The sequence below is a fragment of the Corylus avellana genome, chromosome ca1, assembly GCF_901000735.1.
Source record: "Corylus avellana chromosome ca1, CavTom2PMs-1.0".
Classification (NCBI taxonomy): domain Eukaryota; kingdom Viridiplantae; phylum Streptophyta; class Magnoliopsida; order Fagales; family Betulaceae; genus Corylus; species Corylus avellana.
Genome location: NC_081541.1, coordinates 42,577,708 through 42,591,634, shown reverse-complemented (window position 1 = coordinate 42,591,634; position 13,927 = coordinate 42,577,708). Strand labels below are relative to the sequence as shown.

The 13,927-nt window shown below is 35.9% G+C and overlaps 1 protein-coding gene across 1 annotated transcript; it reads right to left on the bottom strand.

Moving 5' to 3' along the window:
- Positions 1–7,162: 7,162 nt before the first annotated feature.
- Positions 7,163–12,785, bottom strand: LOC132177711 (metacaspase-1-like). Its single transcript, XM_059590148.1, has 5 exons — positions 12,225–12,785; positions 8,674–9,004; positions 8,003–8,123; positions 7,634–7,846; positions 7,163–7,457 (listed from the first exon to the last, which is right to left on the bottom strand). The coding sequence occupies exons 1-5, from the start codon at positions 12,592–12,594 to the stop codon at positions 7,398–7,400; spliced, it is 1,095 nt and encodes a 364-aa protein (XP_059446131.1). The 5' UTR covers positions 12,595–12,785; the 3' UTR covers positions 7,163–7,397.
- Between the last annotated feature and the right edge of the window lie 1,142 nt (positions 12,786–13,927).

Below are 13,927 nucleotides of genomic sequence, written 5' to 3'. Positions count from 1 at the left end.
AACCTTTAAACAAAAAAATAAAAAACAAAAAAATTGATCAATGAGTTGATGGACACCGTCACATTAGGCCCGACGCATTATAGTGAGATAGAAAATGAGTAATGGAACAAAATTGAAAGAAGTCGAGAACACTTGGAAAAAAAAAAAAAAAAAAAAATCCTAGTTTTATTACGCTTATGCCATTGCCAGGTCACATCACCAGATTACTCGTCCGAAAACATCTTCCCCCTATTTTGTTCCGCCAAAAACTCTTTCCCCCCATTTTGTTCCGCCAAAAACTCCTTCCCAAGTCGTGCGACGCCTCCCTCGCCGACAACCACCGCACGCCACATTCGCTGTACGGCGCCGCCAACATCTACTTCCAAATCGTACGACGCCAAACATCCACAACCACCATACGCCCCCTTCTGTAAGTGTGATTTTCTCAGATTTTTCGTAACCTCTCTTTCAACTTTGCAACAAAAGTCGTAGAAGCCTTATTTGGCAGTGAAAATTTTCCTACGCGCTGGTTTGTGACATGATTAGAGTGATTGATCGTTGAAAAATCTACTGGAAGTGCATATGAATCTTGGGTTTGTTGATATTTTTTGTGTGCTATCTCTGTTATTCTGTAGTGCTTTTTATTGTGATCTGAAATGGTGGGGAATGAGAGACTATGAAAATGACTGTTTTATGATTCATGCCACTACATCTTAAAACATGAATGTGAATTATTGCCTCAACTGATGGTCCTAATTACTACAGTAAACAGTGTGTGCCAGAACTTAAAGTTGCCATTTCATGTATCTTAGTAGAATAAGAATCTCGAAGGCCCCTTTTTTTTTTTTTATTGACTTTACTTGTGCTTGAAACAACGCCATCCCCAAATAGAAAAACTAGTTAATTGAAATGCTTGTATATATACTAATGCTTCTTGCGGTATCAAGGTCCTTTTTTTACCCTCTTTGGTCAAAAGATAATCCAAAATAAATGTAAGGAGAATGAAAAACAAAGAAATGGTCAGCTGAAAAAACATGTATGACCGTTGCACTTAATGAATGTGGCAAACTGTAAGGAGGGACACAGGCAGGGCCAGCCTGTGTTTGCGAATGCATATTTCGCCATGAGCGTGCATATCAGGAAATAATATCATATTACCATGTTTTATCCAACATTTAAGAGAACTTTATGACATTTGTTAGATGTTTGTTGTCTTTTATATCTAAGATGGGGAAAACTTGCATTAGTGTTGCCACATATCTTACTTTACTTTTCGTAAAGGCTTCATTTACTTTATGGGCTTTTTTGTTTGACATATTGGAGTTGGAACCAAAATTTGGTATCACATAATAAAGAATTTGAGAATGCAATATGTAAAGTTTCATGTTCGCACCAATGATTAATCTTTTAAGAAGCAATCTCTGTATATGATTCTTTTGTGAGGAAGAGAATGTCAGGAAGTTTAGTTTATTTAGTATTCAAATTAGTGTTGGCTATGCACAAGAAGCTTCAAGGAGTTAAAAAAATGGGACTAAAAACCATGTATTTATATATGTACTTCTGAATTCCTATTGATGTTATGTTAAAGGCTATTTTTTTACGTATTTTAGGATGAAGACAAACCAACTAGTTGTTATGAGGCTGTTGATGTACAAGTATGGGTATAATACTTGTGCATGCATTTCCTATATCTATATCATTTCCCCTATGATTAGTGAGGGTTCCTTTTCATTAACTGGATACGTTAATTTATTTTACAACAATGTTGGATTGGAGTTCTAAGATGTTGTTTTGATTAGACATTGTGATCTATATGGATGCTTAGAAAATGTTCAGAGGGGAAAGGAACTTAAATTTGTATATTTCATTAATTGGGGCATGAGAGGACAAAGATTTTTAAGTTTTCACAATACAAGGATAAATACTTTTATACATTTCATTATTCTCTCTTATTGTGACTTCATAAAGATGCTGCTGCTTATGCTCATGGCAGCCAGCCCTTGTTCATTTATTATATATGCTATGGATAAACTTTTAAATAACGATTGGATAAATAATGATTTTTTATGGATAAATTTTTCTTTCAGTGGTTCCTCCAGCACATAACCTGTTGTTACCCATCCAGTGGACCCAAAACCATGTCTGAAAAAAGCGATGCATCTACTGGACGTTCATATTGTGTAAACTTCAAGGTAATTTGTGAATTTTATCTATCATTTTTTTCATTGGTAATTTGTGGTTTTTTTTAAAAAAAATTGTGACTTATTGGAATGGGTGTGAAGCTGCAGCGTACTCATTCTTGTGTTTTTTTTTATTGGATTGATCTCCCTATTTAGGGCTGGCAATTTCTAACATGACTAGTCAACTCGACATGAACCAACAAGAAATTAGCGGATTAGGGTTTTGTATAATCGGGTTCGATCAATTTCGGGTTAACTCGAATTAAATTGTTTAATAGGGTCAATTCTAGATCAACACGCTTAACCCATGGGTGATCCCCATAACTCGTATAAAATATAAATTAAATTAGAATTTTATTTTTTTTTACAATTAAAAAACAAAGCCTTAATTAAAAGAGTAAAAGGCTAAAAGTAGCAATGCTTCCCAGGTCTCACCTCTGATTCTCAATCGCATTCTCTCTTCTCTGAGTTCTCTCCCACTCTATTCAAGTGAAGGCTGAAGCAACACCAACGGTCCAGCACCTACTGATCACCGTGACCACTTAGAAGAAAAGAACAGCCACCCTAAGTTCGTGACGGTGAAACCCGTATATTTCTGTATAGTCCACAAGGTCTAATTCTCATTCTCTTTTTTCTAATCTTTTTTGTTCTTTAGTTTTTGTGTTTGATAGCTAAGGGGACAGTGTTCTCATTCTCTGTTTTTTCTAATCTTTTTTTGGTTCTGTAATTTTTGTGTTTGAGAGCTAAGGGGATGGTGACGATTCTTTTGTGATTAAGGTCTCTCTGCGTTTTTTATTGATAGGCTTGCATTACTTGTCCTTGTGCTCTATTGTTTGCTCTATTTGGATCTGGCGTGATTGGCTTCAAGCTAATAGTATGTCCTCATTTCTTTTTCACCACGTCCCTTCCCAAAGCTTTTCTAGATTTAGTACTACTCTTCATCAGCAAAACTTTGGAGTTGTTCGCTGTTGTTGAAAGTGCCCATGGGTTTAGAGGTCCACTCATTCAGTTCAAGTCGAGAAAAGGCCAGAAGCTGGGGGGTGTAAACTTAACTTGGAGTCTCAGATCTACCTTGACTCTTGAAGACTCAGGGAGTCTGAGAGTGGGAGATAGCAGAGTGCTTGATCATTTGGGCTAATGGGTTTGCGTTTTTTCTAGATGATATGATAGAAGTGTGTGCTGTTAGAGCTGGGTTATTGCTAGTTGAGGCAATGGGTATTGTGTATCGATTCCCTTAGTGGTGGAATGGATGTCAAAATAGTGGGTTCACTTGATTACTAGAACTAAAAAGCAAAATAAAAGTTATTTCAATCTCAGCCTGTGTTGGGTTTCCTGGTTGTGGATCAGTCAAAAATTGTTTAGCAGACCATGCATACCTGAAGCATAATTTCCTTCACCAGCTGGCCTAATCTAATAGGTAATGACCTTAACAATAAATCCAATGGAGTACTGTTGTATGAAAGTCTATGTTGTTCTCAACCTGAAATAACTCTTCTTTTTCATTTGGTTAGAAGTTATTGAAGGTTACACATTCTTTATCACCCTTATCTTTAGTAAATGTCTTCCATGCGTGCTTGTTTCAGTCATGAAGGTTGCTTGATTTTCATATATGTTTCAAAACCATTAAAACCTACTTGTTTGGTATTAATTGTCGTGCTTAAAATGTTTGCAAAGTGTCACCAATTATACCTTTTTGACAAAAATGGCTTTCGGCTGCAAAGTGTCACCAAGGAAACCATGCTTCACACATTCTGCCGTTAAGGTTTCCTTCTTGGGAAACCAAGGGTTTCTCATTCTGCCTCTCATGTTTGTGATTCTCTCTTCCATTAACTTCTCTTCAAAAAATGGTGAAGAATCCTTGGCTACAGTGCCCTTTGACAGGGTGGTTGAACAAGTCTTTTTTTTTTAAGAAATGATGTTTCATTTTGGTTAGCTTCCTTTACTTCCCCTCCGCTCTTCACTCTTTCCATATTGTTATGTTATTGTAGTCCTTCACAATTTGTTGATGTATATGCTTCTCCTTTTCTTCATATTATTGTGTATAAAATTCATTTTTGTTATGTAATGAATGTTATATCATCAATTGTAGCTGAATTTAAACATGTCACCACATTGTTGGTTCAAATTTTACTTATTATGTTTTTCTCCTTTTTCTCCTATTGTATTCTATTTGTTTCTGTTGAATGGATCAATCAGCTGTTTCTTTTCTTTTTTATTTATTTGGGGGTTTGGGGTGGGTGCCAGGTCATTTTAATGTTGTTGATCTAAATAGGGATGATGAGTTTAGATCTTTTCATGGTTACGTATTGATGTGTGCAGATGAGTAAAAAGAAGGCAAAGCGTAAGAAGACCTCAGATGTTTGGACCTTTTTTGAGCCCCTTCCTATGGGTCCAAATGACGACAAGCCATGGGCCAAATGCGAGTATTGTGATGCTACATTCTTGAAAACTTGCACGAGGAGAGACACACATGATGTTGGGCCGTTGCACTTATCTCAAAATAATGGATCTTTGTCAGTATGTGCCTCTAAATTTGATGCTGAAAAATTTAGAGAATTGTTGATTGCAGCGGTTATTAAGCATGACTTGCCTTTTCCATTGGTTGAGTGTGCTGGTCTAAGAGAAATATTGCAATACTTACGTAGTGATGTACCACTTATCTCTAGAAATATAGTTGAGGCTGATTTGGTTAAGATGCATCAAAGGGAAAAACAAAGAGTTAAATTTATGTTGAATGCATCTCTTGGGAGAATTTGCTTAACATCTAATTTGTGGACTTCTATGATGACTAACACGTATATGTGTATCACAGCACATTTTCTTGACAATAATTGGGTCTTACAGAAAAGGGTATTGAACTTTTCTTTCATTCCCCCACCACATAATGATATATCTTTGTGTGAAAAAATTTATAGTTTGCTATGTGAGTGGGGGATTGAGTACAAGGTTTTCTCTATAACCTCAGACAATGCTTCATCCCTTGATGTTTCTGTGGACTTGTTGAGAACCCGATTGAACATTAAGAAAGCCCTTCCTTGTGATGGTGAGTTCTTTCACCTTCATTGTTATACATATATTCTTAATTTGATAGTACAAGATGGGTTGAAAGAGATTGATAGTGCTATCCAAAAGGTTCGCGATAGCATTAAATATGTTAAAGGATCACAAGAGAGTAAACAAAGGTTTCTTGATTCTATGAATGAAATGTCTTTGGATAGCAAAAAGGGGTTGACACAAGATGTCCCAACTAGATGGAATTCCACCTTTAGTATGCTTGAGAGTGCTCTTTATTATCGGCGTGCTTTTTGTCATTTAGAGTTTATTGATTCTAACTTTAAGCATTGCCCTACTGCATTTGAGTGGGATAAGGTGGAGAAGATCATAACTTTGTTGGCTTGTTTTTATGATGCTACATGTTGCTTTTCTAATACTAAGTATCCCACATCCAACTTATACTTTCCAGCAGTTTTTCTGATTTATGTGACCTTGAAGCAACAAAATGCGAGCGAAGATGAGTATAAGAGATCAATAGCAAATCAAATGCTCTCTAAATTTGAGAAATATTGGTCAGAATTCAATGTAGCGTTGGCCATAGCAGTTATCTTGGACCCTCGTTACAAGCTTCAATTTATAGATTATTGCTTTAAGAAACTTTATGGCGTTGATGGTGCCATAAAGTATTTGCATGTTCGTGCGAAATTATTCTCTATTTTTATGGAATATAAAGATACTTCTACAATTTCAAGCGACATTGTTGTTGAAAAACATGTTGATAGCCAAAAATATCCCGATTGGATGGAGGTAAAATTATATGTTTATTTAGTGAATTTTGTGATATTTTTATTCTTTTAATTAGTAAACTATGTTTATATTCTCTCTTTTTCATGCAGGAGTTTGCTACATTTGAAATGAATGATCTTGGTCCACAAAAGAGTCAATTGGAAGTTTATTTGGATGAACCTAAGCTGAAGAGTAATATGGATTTGGACATTCTTGCATTTTGGGAAGCAAGTAAATTTCGTTATCCTGAAGTAGCTTGTATGGCTCGTGATATTTTGAGTATTCCTGTTTCTACAGTTGCCTCAGAATCCACGTTTAATGTTGGTGGGCGTGTGATTGATCAATTTCGGAGTTCACTCAAGTCTAATATTCTTGAGGCATTAGTTTGCACTAAAGATTGGTTATATGGAAAGGAAGGTAATATTATTTTTATTATTAGTTATTTGCATATTTTGTCTTCATTGACTTGTATAATTTTTTGACTATGCTATATAATAACACTAACGCCTCGTATTTTTTGATATAGAACACACACAAATGAAGTTGGATGAACTACCAGAAGATATTATAGCAATGGATATCCACTCCAATTCCAAGGACATTCCAATTTCACTTGGAGCCAAAGCCAATTCTGTTAATATTCTTGAACATGATTAACTTGAATACTTGATGCAACTTGAAGTGTAACTTAATGTATTAAACTTGAAGTGCTACCTTAAATTCAGGATTTGAAATATTCCATAACAATTCCAAATGCCAGAATCCAATTCCATAAAGATTGGATAGCTTTCTTCCAGTGCTCGAGTGGGTGATGTAATTCATGGCTGATGCTGACTAAAGTTTCTAAAGATTCTCTTTAAAGTGGCCACATTTCTTCTTTTTTGTTCGATCAACATCCTCCATTGGGGGAAAGAATTCTTATGCACTGAGAAATCCCTTCAGGAGGAAGACAATGCTCGACAGAAATTCGTTTGCAGAAGAGAAGTTTTCTTGTACTTAACCCATTGGGAGTTCCAAATCTTAGGCATGCAATGGAAGGTACCAGTTATGCTGCAGCTTTTTGATGTTTAAGAAGATGAAGGCCAAAGTTATGCTCAGGATTTACAGGTAGAAGTGGGTGTGTTTTATATGATTGTTCTTTTTGTGGACTATTTTCTGTTTTTGGGCATATTTCTGTCGGGGAAAATAAGGTGCATCCTATGTATTTAACCATCTGGGCTCAATGACTAGCAATTTGCCAAATCTGCTTCAAGCAATCTAGCCATGTCTTTTGTTGACTGTATAAACCATGAATGTCATGTAGTGAATATGGGGTTTGGAGATACAAAACTTGTTCCACACCAATGCAATCCATCACATATTCATATCCAATGGGGTTTCAACAATAAAGAGAATCCCTTTCTTCAATATAATTATTTATTTCTAACTCTAATTAATCCGTAAATAGAATATTAAAAATCATAGGGAGAAAGGTCTTGAATACACATCAAATGGCTGGAAGGCAGTCAACTGTGGTTCCTGTTAACAAACACAACAAATGAATGGAATCAGTCCAACTACTAAGGCAGTAAACTGTGGTTCCTGTTAACAGGGTCATTTTTTTTTTTAATTGAAGAAAAATTCCCAAGGGAACAGGCCGGAATCATAGAGTAGAAATCATATACAGAACTTATAAAATACCATGGAGCAAATACCTGTCTTAGTCCACCACTAAGAGTACTGCCTCCTGTCAAAAGCATGGTGAGGAGAGATGTCACAACACCACCACCAAGGTCATTACTACCCGTGCTTCGAAGGACAGAACGCATCGAATTTAGCATGCTCCCATATGTAGACGCATGTCCACGTTCAATGGCTTGGATAAAGCAGTAAGTCATGGCACCTGTTGATGTGATCTTTGATAAAGCCTGTCCCCATAAAAGCATCACATTTCATAACTATTACAGTTGTTGTTGTGGTTGATGTTGGTGTCATTTCTTTTATCATCATGTATTCTAAACTCTTAAGAATACTAGTGCTGTAGAACTGTACCAAAAATTCTACTTAAATTTTCAGAAACTTACAGAAGTATCAGCGGAGGTCTGATCGTCGTCACAACCGCTAAATGAAATAGCTTCTCCACCATTTGTACCTTTCCATACACCTGATCGAGGGCGATGATCCTCCCATACATATTGTCCAGCCCTATTACCAAGAAGTAAAGTATAAGTGCAGCAAAAAATAAAAAGGGAACTCTGGGTACTTAAGAAGAACCAACTGCAAAGAGGAATAATTTGGTCATCGAGATATATCAGAGTGATATTGCTAAAACACAAATAAGAAGGGGAAAAAATCACGAAACCAATGGAACTACAGAATAATTAAGGAAATGTTTACAAAATTTAGGTTGAGAAAAGAAAACTGAACTCAATGAAAATATTAAATATGTACGCAATCACTTATATTTAGATCCTACATGATACCACAATAAATTCAGATAACCCATAGTGAAAGACTGCATGTTAATATAGTTTTTCTTTCAATACTTCAGAAACCATTATCAGTGCTCCACCAAGGTTCAAGCAGTTGGTAAAAAGCAAAACTGGATGTCCCTCTCATTGGAAGTTCAAGATTTCTGATCAGTCTTTGGCCCTCCCATACGCCATTACCCCATGCTAAGTGCCAACAATATAGTTAAACCGCAAAGAAAAACAAAAACTGTTTATTTATAGACACGAATTTAATAAAAACTAACCTGTTCATCCGGCAAAGGAATGGCAAATCTAGTACAGTGCCACTATGACAAGCATCTATTATTGCATGAAGCTTAACACCCTGAGGAAGAGGTCTGACAATTGTTGCATTAATCTCATCATCAACAATCATACCCTGAGTTTCATAGTCCAAGGGACATAAAGTTTCATCATATCCATCAACTTCATCACCGTTGTAGTTCCTCTGTTGTGAACCATGGCCAGAATAGTGAAACAGCAAAGAATCTCCGGGTTGACAACCTTGTACAAGCCAATATAATGCCATCCTCATGTTGTGTTTAGTTGGAATTCTGTATGGATCAGTTTCTTCTTCTGCATTTTGTATTTCAGGTAAGAATTTCAACTAAACAAGTTTTACAATAAAGAATAAAACATACTCTGCCTAATGGCTCCAAAAAGAGGCAACAGGCATGTGTCATTCCATGATTTCTATTGAAAAGGCAAATGACATTTTAGCAAATTCATTTATGAACCTTGATTTCTAGTTTGCTTCAGTCTCATTTGATTGCCAGGAAAACTTGAAATAAAACCATTTACAAATTACTTTTACTTTTAGTGAAGACATTGGGGATTGTACATCAGCTGCAACCCCTCCTTTCTGCTCCTTTTGGTGATAGAGAGCACGAAGTAACAACAGGAAAACTATTTCTGATGATTCAGTGTTTGAATTGATGAATAGTAATCCTAGGAAAAAAGAAAAGCAATCCTGATAATGAAGCCACCCACCAATCTTAGGTTGCAGTTCATGACTATTTGAAAAGCATATTGCAAAAATTGAATCATAGCAGGACAACACCTATTTGCAAAGTCCCTGCCAATGTGTACTGAGCCATGCTTTATACCAGGTTAATTGTTCATACAGCCTTGTTGGCTAGGGAGAATATAAACATGGTGTTTTCTCTTTAACCTAAATGTATGGGATACCTTTGGGGAGATTCTCAAAGGTTCTTCAAAAAAGATAAAAACAGTCGTGCAACCATATTCAGTTAAAATGCTACTAGCGTGAGTCACAATTAGAGACAACAATAGTAATTGGTTTAACTTGTATCCTATGTTCATTTAAAACAAACATTCGCACAAGATCAACCTGGAAACTAACACCTTCACATGGAAAACTAAATGCCCGAACACCCTCCATATATAGCAGATATGAACCTCAGTAATAACTTTCAAACTCCAATAACATGTATAGGATTTATTCATTAGATTGATGATAAGTGAGACCATGATACAGTGATGATTTGTATTAAGTATTAATACAGCTGACTTGATTGCCTCTCAGATTTTGAACCAGTTATTTGTAGTACTATGCAGTGAGATATCCATGGATATTCCCTCCTGAGGCCTAAAGTAAGCATAAAAACCCTGCAACTCATGCCATAAGTAAAACTCCAAGAAAATTTACCATTTTCTGCTTTCATTGCCAAAACATTTTATGTGGCATAAATACATGCAAGTGCACTTTGATAATTAAAGAATATAATGAATTCTGAATTGCAAAAGGCTAACGACAACATAATCATATCATATATGGAAAGAGAGCTAACTAGTGGTTCCTATCACATTTTTGTGTTTTGTTTAAATAGGGAAATTGAATGGACAATGAAAGACAGTACATTATTGTATTTTTATTATGTGGATTTTGCACCAAATGTGATGATAAAACATAGCTACAAGCAAATCATAATTTACACATGCATCTGGTGGGCCATGAACCGATAACCTCACCACCTGTCCCATTCTTATTGGGAAAGGAGGTGCCATTAGAGTTAGAGCTTATTGGAAAATATAAGATGATGATAATGATGGATGGAAAAACCTTGGTCTTATCAAAAAAAAAAAAATTATTGAAGACTATACGTGCATACTATTGGTTTATAACTAAACACCCTAGTAGTTATTACTGCAATTCTTCAAACATTTGATACTAAAAACTAGGAAAACTTTATATATACACAATCTAGCACGAAGTCCTAGGTGACATGTGTTCAGACGGTTAGGATCCAGGCAAGCGGGTAGTGGACAAACCTACATCATAATGAAGGAAAAAGGGAACCAGATCAAAACACAAGTCTTTCACTCAACTACTGTTCCCTCAGGTTTAGACATTTCAAACTGTTGGAGCATGGAAGCAGACTGCTATTGGGACTTCTCCAAACAGAGCATAAGCAACACTACTCTAACTTCAAAAACTATACACACTTCATAAAGACATCATTTAAGGGGGTAATCCATCCAATTTAGACTACAGAAGAACTAAATAGCAGTCAGTACTTTTCTTTCCTTAATTAGGACTTCGATTTGATAAGACCTCTATTCTCTTGCTTATAGAATATTTGCCTTCCCCATCTCATAGAATAGATACTTCAATGGCTCTACTGCATTTCAGTTCTCTCATTGATACCCATTCATAAAAGGGAGAAACTTAAGCCTGGCATCTGCACAAGGCTTACAATTCGATCGATAATACAAACACAATTTCCTGTTGTTACCCCAAGTAGTCAGTCATTTTTATTACCTATTTTCCGGATCTTCTTCACTGAGCAAGAGTATAAAACTTTTTTAAATCAGTCAAGACTTTCTTTTCCTCAAAACAACTCCCAAGCACAACCTTGCAGATGCAGCTCTCTTTAAAACTTACATCTAAAGCTGAAATCTCAGAGGAAACTTTTTTAAAACTTTTTTCGTGAAACTTCTTGCTTGTCCAGCAGATGTAAAAGGAAAACACATTAATCAACATCATACCGATCTGAAAAACATCCAAAACCCATATCACAAATGGTAGAAACTACATTTGGAATTTGCTAACAACAATGACAACAACTATAACCTAAAATAACTAAATCTGGACACATACAAAGTGATCTTGAAATCAAACAAAAATATTTCCTCAAAACAAAACCTAAAAAGCAAGCAAATTCAAAATTCATATACATTCATACATATACACATACACATCCATATTATACATATAACAAAAGAGGTCTTGTAAATAAACCAAACAACCCCTCAAACACAACTTAAAAAGTAATCACATTTACACATGCACATGGATCAGGATGCTCTAATTTTCTTAAATAACTCCACTGCAGAGCTCTTAATACCTCAACTAGTTCAATTTTTACATCTCAGTAATTTACCGTTAAACTGGACATAATAAATAAAGAAACAAAAAAAAAAAAGAATCTTTTAAAGACAGTAAATGATCAATTCAATTTAAAAATAATGATTATAATTTTAAGAACTTCGGCCTAAGATTTTAATTCTGAGTTAATGCGTCGATTAGGTATTTCAGTAAGTACATTTTTTCAAATTAAATCATAAAAAAATTTGTAAAATTTATCATATTTATCTCTTTCTTATCGTTGTTATAGTAAAAAAACGACATGATCAATGATGATAAATATAGTAAATAACGAAGTGCTAATATAATATGACAAAATCACGGCCATTTAATTCGAAAGCAACGATCGAGACGCGAACAAATCTAATCTTGATCCGCGCAAATACAATTACCCACAAACGAACGTACCGGTGAGCATGAGAATGGAATCCGGTGGAAACTGGTACTTGTTGATGAGGAGATACTTCATGCACTTGGCGTCATTGATGCACCCTTTGAGCTCGTGCCGCGAGTACTTGTACGATATCCCGCATATCACAGCCTTCTTCCTCCCGTGCACGTTCGGCGGCGGCCCCGGCGGCGCGTGGCTGTACGGAGACGGGGCGAGGGGCGCCGGCGGCGCGGGTGAGTGCGACGGCGCTTGAGAAGGCGGATGAGGGACACTGCGCGGGTCTGCCACGTTGGTGACGGCGTGGCAGATGGCGCAGCGGATGGACTGCGCGCCATGCGGGAGCTGCAACTGGGTGCGGCAGCTGGAGCAGTTGATGAGCATCAACATGGCTGGATTGGCAAACTTGGTGGAGGGTTTAAAGGGTGGAATTGGGATAACGAATTTGTGATCTAGGGGAATGGAATGGGTTGGGTGGGGTGTTCCTCCGGATAGCCGGTTGGACTTTCGAAGATGTCTACGGCCGAAAACGAGATTGGAGAAAGGAGAGAGGAGAAAGCGTGTTTTGCTTAATTTTTGTATGACGTGGAACCAATATCTGTATAATATATTAATATTTACTCATTTTCTAAACTTTAATAATTCATTTTTAGGCTTATCTAATTTTTAATTTTTTAATTTTTTATATAATTTTTTATCATATGCCGACGCGGTCTCTGCAAAGTATCATAAATGTATATGGGGTGGGGTCCATTAATTATTGGACATCTCTCCTACTACCCACTATGGGAGATCTTCCATGTGTGTAGGTCACTAGGTAACCTCCCGGATGGGATCTCCCTCGTGTTATTATTATTATTATTTTTTTTTTTTGTATTTTTCATTAATATCTGATGTGGTACCGTGTGCTTTTTTTTTTTTGTTTTATCATGTCCACATAAGAGAAGGGAGAGAGAGATTCGAACTAGTGACCTCCGCTTCATAAAGCGTATAGTCGATTGAGCTATTCCTTGGAAACGTACCGTGTGCTAATTCAATGGTCATGGATGGTCCTCGGCAAGGCCCTTCTAAGTTCTATCTATCATGAAATTTCTTTGATTTTTGTTTGAGATTAAAATAATAACTTCATATAATTCTTCAACTATCGATTAATTTGATATATATATTTTCAAATATTTTTTACATTGCTTTTAAATCATATATAATGATATTAGGTGAGATTAGGTGAAAAGTGAGAGAGGCTAGTTCGAGGTAATTGTCTTTTTTTTTTTTCTTTGTAATTAAGCAATGTAATTAAATTACTTTTTTTAAAAAATACTATTATTGGACAATCTTTTTAAAAAAACTGTAATAGAAATAAGTAATGTTATGGACCATCTTTTTATCCTTCTAAAGTTGATGTGGCTTTCAAAATCATCATTTGATCAAAATTCAAGTATGATTCATCTAAAATTTAATGGCGATTTTAAAAGTCATATCAACTTTAGGAGGATAAAAATAAGATAAAAATATGATATCTAGCATTATTCAATAGAAAGTGTCCCTCTCGGAGAAGGAGCTTCGAATTTCCATGTCCTTGTCCGATTTATTATATTGAATTTAATATTTTGTCTTAATAAGACCCACAACTTTGGAAAGTTCTGCTTTGTCTAAGGGTGTCAACGGCGGTTTCTAACCGCTAACTGCTATAATCACTAATTGCTTAATTGCATAATTGTATTAA